Source organism: Nesoenas mayeri (genome assembly GCF_963082525.1).
Source record: "Nesoenas mayeri genome assembly, chromosome: Z".
In the NCBI taxonomy this organism is placed as follows: Eukaryota; Metazoa; Chordata; class Aves; order Columbiformes; family Columbidae; genus Nesoenas; species Nesoenas mayeri.
This window is the reverse complement of record NC_137542.1, coordinates 28,525,209-28,536,700: the sequence shown is the minus strand read 5'-3', so window position 1 is coordinate 28,536,700 and position 11,492 is coordinate 28,525,209. Positions and strand designations below refer to the sequence as shown.

The 11,492-nt window shown below is 37.3% G+C and overlaps 1 protein-coding gene across 2 annotated transcripts in view; it reads left to right on the top strand.

The window, feature by feature from the left end:
- CNTNAP4 (contactin associated protein family member 4) overlaps positions 1-11,492 on the top strand; it is a gene marked incomplete at both ends in the record, with an annotated part of 241,836 nt that overhangs the window by 158,193 nt on the left and 72,151 nt on the right. For both annotated transcript variants that reach the window (XM_080362064.1, XM_080362065.1), the window contains 4 exons: positions 1,370-1,573; positions 1,762-1,946; positions 3,890-4,033; positions 6,638-6,899. In XM_080362064.1, the coding sequence (XP_080218190.1) occupies positions 1,370-1,573; positions 1,762-1,946; positions 3,890-4,033; positions 6,638-6,899 (795 nt within the window). The remainder of the gene's footprint in view (positions 1-1,369; positions 1,574-1,761; positions 1,947-3,889; positions 4,034-6,637; positions 6,900-11,492) is intronic.

Here is an 11,492-nt window from a genome sequence, read left to right as displayed (position 1 = left end):
CAAGGATTTACTAGTACAAATGGGAAGGGGGGTGGAATGACTGTGACTTTGAAGAAAAAGACATGAGGTTTCCTGTAGACAACAGATTGACCATAGACTGACAACATGCAGTTGCAACACAGAAGGATAACAGCATACTGGGCTGTTTTTGGGAAGAGTATTGCCAGCAGGCTGAGAAAGGTTATCCTTCCTTTCTACTCATCCATGATAATGAGACACATCTGAATTTCTCAGTCCAGTTCTGGGATCTGTACTACAAGAAAGACATGGACATACTGGAGTAAATACAAAAAAAAGGCCACAAATATGATTATGGGACTAGAGTGTCTTCCATATCAGGAAAGGCTGAGAGGGTTGGGACTAGGGGTCACAGGGAATCTTACTAACATGTATTAATACTTGATGGAAGGGTGTAAAGAAGACAGAGCCAGAATCTTTTCAGTGGTGCACAGTGACAGTACAAGAGGCAATGGGCATGAACTGAAATACATTCTTTTCCTGTGAGAATGGCTGAAAACTAGCATGAGTTGCTCAGAGACATGCAGCCTTTGCCCCCGGAAATACTCAAAATGTCATTGGACACAGCCCTGAGAAACCTGCTGGACCTGACTCTATCTTGACTGAGGAAGCTGGACAGGATGATCTGCAGGTGTGCATGGCTGCCTCAACAATTCTGTGATTCTGTGATGCCCATACTGGAAAACTGATGGTCAAAGTCTTGTATTCCAGTATAAAAACTGTAATGCAGCTTAATTAAACAACTAATATATTTATGATGCCAGAAAAAAGAAAAAAAAAAAAAAGAGAGAGAGAGAACAAGGCTCCAATCACAGTTGGCAGGTTTTTATTTCCTAGAATAATATGGCATGGTATTATTTTGAACTACTGTACATATATCCATATTGATTTTAATAGTGGCTTAAATCTACTCTCTGCATGAAGGCCCTGAAAAACAGGTAAATGTAACAGATATAATTTTTCACTTCTTTATATTGTTAATTATAAATAATTGCAGATAAATTAATAGAGATTCTTACCCTAAGAATACAGCAAGAACAGAAATGGTCAAAGTACTTAATGGCTCAAAGGCAAGAAAGACCTTTCAGTATGTGAGATTAGCACTAGATTGGAATAGAAGACGGATCTCTTCTGCTCACCTTGCCTTATTTTCTAATGATAACATCATAATTAAAATAGGACAGTCTTAGTATTTGGAGAAGAATATGAATAGCAGAAATAAGCTGTATTTTACTTGGCACAGGTGAATCTAGAGATGTTAGTGGTAGGACTTAATATCATATTGAAGTAACATGCAACTGTTTCTTGTAGACATAGCATTATACATTATCTTTCATTTCTTTACTTCTAGGGTCCGAGGTGGTTGGCTTTGATGGGAAAAGTTATCTAATTTACACATTTAATCAAAAACTCATGAGTGCACAGAAAGATGTGATTTCTCTGAAGTTTAAGACAATGCAAAGTGATGGAATTCTCCTCCACAGAGAAGGACAAAATGGAGACCACATCACCCTGGAATTAATTAAAGGGAAGTTGTCCCTTCTCATTAATTTAGGTAACAGCTACAGTCTCATAAAGTCTAATATAGTTATGAGGTATTATTAGAGACTAAAACTTTTTTTTTTTTTAAATTTCTTTTGTTAAGTGGATCTTATTGTATGCCATATGATAAACTAGCAGTTTATATTTGGATAATTATATTTTCCCATGGAATTAATAGTTTTTTATTTTTCTTCTTTCAAGGTGGTACTAAAACTCATCCTTCTAATGCCCAAATTAATATTACACTGGGCAGCCTTTTGGATGATCAACACTGGCATTCAGTTCTCATTGAGCACTTTAACAATCAAGTAAACTTTACAGTGGATAAACATACTCATCATTTTCATGCAAAAGGAGAATTCAATTATTTGGACCTTGATTATAAGGTGTGAAAATTACCTTTCCTTTATTACATTTATTAACTTTGTTATGTAAATGCAGTGAAACAAGCAAAGGACACTGAACTTAAGGAAAATTGAAGTTCTAAAGACTTTAGGGATTTTCTTTCTCCGAAAGGAATGAATCAGAGGAAGAAATGTTCTGAGATTACTAATGTTCCTCTAGACTTACAACACAAAATTTTCAAAATACCATTTTTTTTCATCTCAGAATTCATTATTTTAACATCTTTGTTTCAGTAGTGCTGTAAATGTGATAAACAGTATGTAAACATAAGGAATGAGCCCCAACTCCAAGCTATTATTTTATGGCTTGATGACAATTATGATAAATCAGCATAAAACAATTCTAGAAGTGTTTAGATTAGGACTTAAATTCCTGTTAAATCTGGTAAATGTACTGTGAAAAAATCTTTCTCACATGAATTGTAGACTCATAGAAAGGAATAGATGTAATTTGTTCTGACAGTTTCCCACCTATGGTTAAAAATACCACTGTTTCACCATTGTAATATGATGATTAGCTGCTTTACATTTACCCCTGTCCTCTTTGCTGGATGAGACAATAAGTGACAGAACAGAGTATCTTGAACCCATTGTTCTACGCATTTGAGATTTTAAGCATTTTAGAGTAAGATTTCATGCTGTTCTGTGTCTGCATCATTCCATTTCAAAAATAATGCTCACAAGATTAAACTAATGATTCAGTTTAAAATTTCTGAATCTAAGCTACAACACCAAGGCTTGGGGGATCATAATAACTTTTTTTTTAAAAAAAAAAAAAGGCAAGAGAGAAAAAAAGGAACAACAAATACTAGTTTTAACTGATCAGCAAATAAATTTATTTTACTAAATCAACCAGTATTGCAAATTGATTTTTTTCTCTCACATACTGTAGTTTGAAGTATACCTTATCAATACAATGTTGAAAGGAAAGCAAAAGCTGGGGATAAAAAGACTAAAATTTCCAAAAACTTGTGAACCACTGCATTTAGAATTGAAATTCTGATGATAAAAAGTTATCAATTTAATAAAGTAATGAAACATGAATTTTTTCTCATAAAATTGTTTTAAATGTTAAGTGACATTTCAGTTTAAGAGATAAATAGTATAAACTGACCTTCTCTACAATGTCAGACAGAATAGCTTTGCAATGAGTGAGTTCAAAAGTTCACTTAAACTGTCATCTTGTTTCTCATGGTGCCCAAGAGTGGAAGCATAGGCTAGAGTGTAACTCAGGTCACCCTGTAGCAATGCTTTCCTAAAATAATCTGCTGCTTTCTAACAGTTTCTGCCGCAGGGACTTATTAAGACAGAGTGATATTCTTAAATTTAATAGCTCTCAATGGATTCTAATTTTTATTAAATATTCTAATGTCTTTCTGAACCCAGGTAAGCCTACAGCATCACATCAAAGAATTGCACAGGCTAAGCATTTTGAGAGAGAAAAAGGATCTCCTTTCATTTATTTGAATCTACCCTAAAATAATTTAATTAGATGCACTTTTGTTCTCTATTATGGTGGTTATGATTTGCATATAGTGAAGAAGTCAGGCTCAAATTTCCTAAAGAAGTTGTTAGTGAATTCTCCCTTTCTGCGCTGTCTAGTGTACTGGTCGTTCTCCTCCTTCTCCTTGCTTTTGCAATTGTAATGGACTGTGAAAACTAAAAAGACTCTGTACTAAGTAACTGCTAATAGGCACCCTCAGAAGAAGAATAAAGCCAACATTTCAGAATATTTTAGTGCACACATATGACTTGATTTAGACTCATTTTTGTCAGCCTGTTCTTTTAATACATAGATGTGATTCAAGGAAAAAGCCAAGAAATAGCAGATTCATGATGTCTTTGACATCTGCTCTTAACTATTGACAACTTCTTTCATTAGAAAATTATTTAATAGTACCATTGATTTCTCTTTTCTTTCTAAGCTCAGCTTTGGAGGGATCCCAGTGCCTGGAAAATCAGGGACATTGTCACGCAAGAACTTTCATGGGTGTTTTGAAAATATTTATTATAATGGAGTGAACATTATTGACCTGGCCAGGAGGCATAAATCTCAGATCTACTTTGTGGTAAGAGATTCATAGTTAAGAGAGGAAAAAAATAAGTAAAATAGAGAAAAGAAAAAGACCACAGCTGCTTTCAAATGCAATCTGTTAACACACAGTTCCAGTAAAATCTATGTTGTTTAATAAAAGAAAAAGCAAGGAATCACCTAATTGCGATATTTTATATTTGCTGCTATACAGTATTATCCAGTAATGAATGGAGGATGCATTTTATTCCTCGTTTCTTTATCTGATATACAGATATGTTAGATCTCTGACTGTTGTGTGGTATCTGACTGTTGTGTGCATACAAAAAACAGTGAGTGAAATAAGATGTGTCTGAATTCACTGAAGCTCTGGCTTTGACTTCTGTACCTGACTGGAAAGAAAACCAGCAGTAAATTTTAAAAGCCTTCTGTTGCTGAGGGCAGTGATCCACTCTGTTTTCTCCAGAGCATTATAATTTTGATATATAAGTTCTGTTTGTAAATCTATACTGCCCTTTGTTTGAAGAGCTGTAGTTTATGGTGGTGTCTTTAATCCATTTATAGTGATGTGGCCAACAGTTGTATTAGATAAATCCCTACCATTTACAGAAATGGGTCCGATAATGAACCAGCTTTCTGTGTTGCGGAGGTTGTCTATAAAGTTTACTAAGCCTTTTGATTTGGTTTGGTGTTCTGCTTTTTGTTTGCTTGTTTTTCTTTCTTGTTGTTGTTGTTTGTGCTTTTTGTTTATTTGTGGTTTTTTGGTTTTGTTTGTTTTTGTTTTTTTCTCTCCAGTAGTACAAGACCCAACTCTATTTGCAATATTTATATATTTAGCAGCATGAAATGCAGAGTCATAATGCAAACAATAAGTTCAAAATAATTAACAAAATAAAACATACTTTGAAGATGCAAATCTTTTATTTGGATTTCGGTTCAGACTATGAAGTAGCAAGTTTGGTCCTCTGACCCAGAAAAAAATGGATGACAGACATCTTTTCTCAAGTGAAGCTCGACTGAAGTATTCCAGAATGAACTAAACTGATACTTCTGTATAATATCCTGTCCACAATGATGATGGATATTGATGAGAGGGCAGTTATAGGAGGCAGTGTGTTGACTAGTGAAAAGGGAATGTTGAAATTATTGTCATGGGAAACTTCGTCATCTTAATCTCAAGTGATTTAAACTGTTGTGCTACTTTCAAAACTATTTAGGAGATGTTTTACTATGTAAACATGCTAGAAAGTATCTATGTCACTATAAAATCCTTGTTAAATTGTGACTTTCCTGGTCTGATACAGTATCAGTCAGGGGTCCAGATAATGTGGAGAAGGAAGCTGCAGATGGTAAGCTTTTAGCATCTTATGAGGTTCATTAACCTGATGGCTTCCTTTTCATTATGGGTCAGTTCAGATGACTATTCATTTCTCTACAGCTGAGGTCATAACACAGAGCTTTTATCTATTTATACATTTTCCTTGAAGAAAATGGAAACTGATAAACTTTAACATCTTGCCTTGCCAGGGGCTAGTGAGCATTTTCTTTTTTTTTTTTTTTTTTTTTTTTTAACCTCTTTAGCATAAGGTCAAAGATTTATGTGTGTTCAAAGGTTTAATAGTTATTTGTGTTTAACATAAGTTAAATGCATTTTAAATTCTAAAGACATTGATCTTTTAGTAATCATCTGTACAGAACAAATTATTCATTAGTTCAAATTGTGTCGGCAAGTCATTAGTTCAAAGTGCATATTGTATCACTATCAGTAGTCATAAAGTATTAACTAACTCTGACACAGATGCAAAATATGTGTTATTCCTATTCCATTCTTCTCATCTATATCACCCAGTACAACTACAGATGCAGATTAAGCTCACAGTTTGTCAACAAATTAATCCACAAGTTTATCTAAGTACCTAAGAACCAGTGATTTCAGAAGCAGTTAAGCAAAAAAAAAACCAGCTAGATGCCTAAATAAAGCTCATGATCTGGTGTATATGGACCTCCTTGAAAACCTAATTTCTTCCTATTTATGAAGAGTATGTTTCACATTTGTAAGTAGCAAGAGTTTGTTTGTGGAATTTTCTCTGACTATTTGAAAAAAACAAATATTGGGGTCACTGCACATTTCCAGATGCATTGATTTGGAAAGACTGCATCTTGGTCTGGCAAAATACTGCTTTCTCAAATTTAGCACTGCCTAAAACAATCAGTATCCAAGCTCAACATTTTTCTCTGCATACAGCCATTTAGACCTATGTGAGTATTTGTACCAAACCTTGCATTCTGTGGCATTTTATCTGACATTCAGAAATTTGTCAACTCCCTATTGGCTCCTGAGGCTGAGCCAGAACAGAAATAAAGCAGGTCTGTCTAACTCCTGAATCGTACATATAAGTTAGAATCTTACCTAATTTGCTGGAAAGTCCTTGCCACTCTTTTCTCAGGCAGATATGTTTGTTCTGTTCAATTAGGCAATCATTTCTCAAACTGATGATGTTCCTACTTGATTTTTAGACTAACATGTTCAAATATTAGGATCTATGCACAATGTTTTGAAACTGTAGTTTCCACACAATAATTCTTATCACCGTTTTTCTCCAAAACTTCCTAATGTTGTATTTGTTTCATTTCTTTCTAGGGAAACCTGTCCTTCTCGTGTTTAGAGTCACAGGTGGTTCCTGTTACATTTTTGAACTCCAGTAGTTACCTGATACTGCCAGGCAAATCAGGGGAAGATGACATATTCATCAGTTTCCAGTTTCGCACCTGGAACAAGGAGGGACTTCTCTTACATAGCAAACTACATGAGGCTTCAGGTGGATTCTTCTTATATCTGAGTGATGGAAAAGTTAAAATCAGTCTTCATAAAGCAGGAAAAGCACTGAGTGACATCGTTGCAGGTAACAGAAATGAAGGAAAAAAACCCCCACAAGGATTCTTGTGTATAAAAATTTAGTAACATAAAGTCATTTAAATTAGTGATTACATTATTGGTTTAGTTCCATGACTAGTATGTGTGCAACTATGCTTTGTTTATGTGAATTTTAATCTCAGACATTTGTGGTTTTGTTTGTTTGTTTGTTTGTTTAATTATTTCCCACTATGATTTAGTAGAAGTGACTTGCAATAATACAGGCTACAAAGTTGAACCCTTAGCTTTATATACACACAGTATCTCATGTGTATAATTTGGGAAATTTTAGACATCTAAACAACTTGTTCAGTTGTGAAATGTAAACAAGGTAATTTCTTGTTCTGTCAAGCTAAACCATTAAGTTGTTTTTCACCATTTGTCAGAGCCTTCACAAGGCACCAAGTAACTCATTTTTCCACAAAGTTATCACAGAATTACAGAATGTTAGGAGTTGGAAGGGACCTCAAAAGATCAACTAGTCCAATCCCCCCACTGGAGCAGGAACACTTAGATGAGATTAAACAGGAATGTGTACAAGCAGGTTTTGAATGTCTCCAGAGAAGGAGACTTTACAGCCTCCCTGGGCAGCCTGTTCCAGTGTTCTGTCACCCTCACTGGGAAGAAGTTTCTTCTCATATTTAAGTGGAATCTCCTGTGAACCAGTTTGTATCCATTGCCCCTTTCCCTATCATTGGTTGTCACCGAGAAGAGCCCGGCTCCATTCTCATGACACTCACCCTTTACATATTTATAAACATTAATGAGGTCACCCCTTAGTCTCCTCTTCTCCAACCTAAAGAGACCCAGCTCCCTCAGCCTTTCCTCATAAGAGAGATGCTCCACTCTCTTAATCATCTATGTGGCTCTGTGCTGGACTCTCTCCAGCAGTTCCCTGTCCTTGTTGAACTGCGGAGCCCAGAACTGGACACAATAGGCCAAATGCAGCCTGTCCAGGGAAGAGTAGAGAGGGAGGAGAACCTCTCTCGACCTACTAAACATACCCCTTCTAATACACCCCAGGATGCCATTGGCTTTCCTTGGCACAAGGGCACAGTGCTGGCTCATGATCATCCTGTTTTGCACCAGGATCCCCAGGTTCCATTCCCCTACACTGCTCTCTAACAGATCATTCCCCAACTTATACTGGAATCTGGGGTTGTACCTACCCAGATGCAAGACATTAATTTTTTTTGCCACCCAACTCTCCAGCCTGTCCAGATCTTGCTGGATGGCAGCACAGCCTTCTGGCATGTCAGTGACTCCTCCTAGTTTGGTGTCAACAGCAAATTTGCTGATAGTGCACTCTATAAATACTGTTATAAATGCTATGTTATTTTTAGAGGTCTCAATTACATAGCTGTCCATTAAAATTGGACAGAGGACAGGTTGTGTTCCATGAAGCTGGGCCAATTCTGAGTTTACATTTATATACATATATAATGAGGACAAAAAAATTGACACTGGATCATATACTTTTGGTAGTGTGCACTGCTAGAAAGCCCTCAGGGTTAAGCTGAGATTTCCAGAAAGCATGCTTTCTAGTGTTCTTTGAAGTCATGTCCTTGTTGGTAAAAATATATATATGAGGACAAGAGGATGAGGCAAATATAGTAAGATAGTCATATTAGAGAGTATACAACTGGAATCCTGAGAAACAGCTCCCAAATTTCACTTCCACTCAGTCTGGGAGTAAAAGGACTCCTTGATAAAGGGGGCCCTCAGTTATCTTAGTGCCATTAGTGCTTGATTTGTGACATTAGTGCTGAGCCAGCCAGGAATCTGCTCCTCTCATGAAATATGAAAGCAAGACAGAGCTCACACCATCTCCATCTTTCACAACTCTAAAAAACAATGTGAGAAGCAGTAACATCCTCATGTGATAATTTCAATACCTTCACCCAGCAGTGCTTCATCACTAGTATAGAATGCTGACACTCCATACATCAAAACCACCTCAAAGTTTCTCATGCTTTATATAAACAAATTGAACTTTTCCTCTTTCTTGTAGGTGGATAGAATGTTTGTTTCAGAATGAATCTTCAGGCAGGACAAACAGGATGACAGATATTTGGTAGATAAATGGGGTTTCAAAGAATATATGAAGATGAGGAAATGAGTCTAGGATTGGAGTATTTTCTATATGGACAAGGAAGACAACCAGAGACCACTAGCCAGAGGAATATGTCATAGAAACAGTGACTAATATGGATGCATAAAACACAATGATATTCAGAGAATCAGTTCATTCAACAAGTGGATATAATCATGTATTTCATACTCATAAAGCAGGACTATTATTGGTGAAAAAGAAGCCAAGCTGGTTCTAGTAATATAGCATGTAAGAAAACTTCATTTTGCATTGGTACTTAGAAACAATTTAAATATTTCAACACATTAATAATTTAATCTTATATAGAGTATATTCGTTGGAGTGATAGGAATCTTTCAGGGGAGTTTTCAAGCCAGAATACAGAGAGCTTAATGATGTTGTTTAATGCTACTTTGTTTCGAGCAATAAAAAATACAGTAAGTAAATTAAGCAGTTACTTCAATAAAAAATTAAGAATAAAATACTTACCATAGATATGAGGTGAGGTTTAAACTGAAGAGCTTTGGGGGCAGGGTCCGAAATGACAATGCTCATGGAATCACATCTGACTACTGAATAACCTAGGACAACCAGAGCAGGAACAGATATCTCTTAGCTGTCTCCCAAGGTGAGAACCGGAAGGCAAACCACCTCAAGGGTATGTATGGTTATGGTGGTTCCTTCTGCACCCCTCAGGGGATATTTGTGTGCTTGATTACTTCTCTGAATGGCCTATACACAAATGTATGCTGCATGGGAATAAAGAGTGTGTGGTCATAGGGCCATGATCTCATTGCAGACACAGAGACTTGGTGAGACAGCCTGCATGTCTGGAATGCTGTCATGAATGGCTATGTACATTTTAGGGAAGATAGGCCAGTAAAGTGAGGTGGTGGAGAAGATGCACTTTATTTGAGAGAGCAATTGGAATGTATCAAGCTCTGCCTAGGGGGAAATAAAGAATGAGTCGAGTCCTTATGGGTAACAATTAAGGGAAAGGCGTGGGTGTTTACTACAGACTACCTGATCAAGAAGATGAAGTTGATGAGGCTTTCTACAGATACTTGAAAGTAGCCTCAAGATCACAGGCCCTGGTTCATATGGAGGATTTCAATTACCCTGACATCTGCTGGGAAGACAACACAGCTAGGTACACATGGGCCAGGAGGTTACTACAGAGCATTGATAATACATTTTTGACCCAGGTGCTCAAGGAGCCAATGAGGAGAGATAAGATACTGGACCTTCTCCTAACAGACCAAGAAGGACTGATAGGGGATGTGAAGGTTGGGGGCCTCTACTGCAGTGACCATGAGATGATGGAGTTCAGGATTGTGTGTGGAGGAGGAAAAGCAACAAGTAGGATTACAGTTGTGGACTTCAGGAAGTCTAGTTTTGGTCTCTTCAAGGTCCTACTTTGAGAAATCCTGTGGGTTAGGGCTCTAGAAAGCAGGAGCATCCAAGAGAGCTGGCTAATATTCAAACATCACTTCCTCTGAGCTCAAAACCAATGCATCCCTATGAACAAGAGATCAAGTAAAGGGACTAGGAGGCCAGCATGGATGAGTAAGGAGCTTCTGTCAAAACTCAAATGGAAGAAGGATGTTTACATAAAGTGGGTAAAGGGACAGGCCACTTGGAAGGAATATAACATCACTGTTAGAGTATGCAGGGACGAGATGACAAAGTCTGAGGTCCACTTGGAATTAAATCCAGCAAGGGATACCGTGGACAGGAGCTTATTTAAGTACATCAACAGCAAAAGGAAGATCAGGGAAAATGCTGTTCTTCTGCTGAATAAGGTGAGTGCCCTGGTGACACAAGTTGAGGAGAAAATTGAGTTACTATATGCCTTCTTCGATTCGGTCTTTACTGCTAAGACCAACCTTCAGGAATCCTAGACCCTGGAGGCAAGAAGGAAAGTCTGGAGAATGAAAGACTTTCCCTTGGTTGAGGAAGATCAGGTTAGAGATAATTTAGACATACTGAACACCCACAAATTCATGGCCCCCGATGGGAGGCACCCATGAGTGCTGAGATAGCTGGCAGATGTTGTTGCTAAGCTGCTCTCCGTCATCTGTGAAAGGTTATGGAGAACAGGAGAGGTGCCTGAGGGCTAGAAGAAAACCAATGTCATTTCAGTCTTCAAATAGGGCAAGAAGGATGACCCAAGTAACTACAGATCCATCAGTCTCACCTCCATTCCTGAGAAGGTGATGGAACAGTTCATACTGGTTGTCATCTCCAGTCATGTTGAGGAAAGGTTATCAGGGGTAGTCAGCATGGATTCACCAAGGGGAAATAATATTTGACCAATCTAATAGCCTTCTGTGATGATATGACTGGCTGGGTAGATGAGGGGAATGTAGTAGATGTTGTCTACCTTGACTTCAGCAAGGCTTTTGACACTCTTAAGTAAGCTCAGGAAGTGTGGGTTGCATGATGGGACAGTGAGATGGATTGAGAACTAGGTGGATGGTAGAGCTTGGA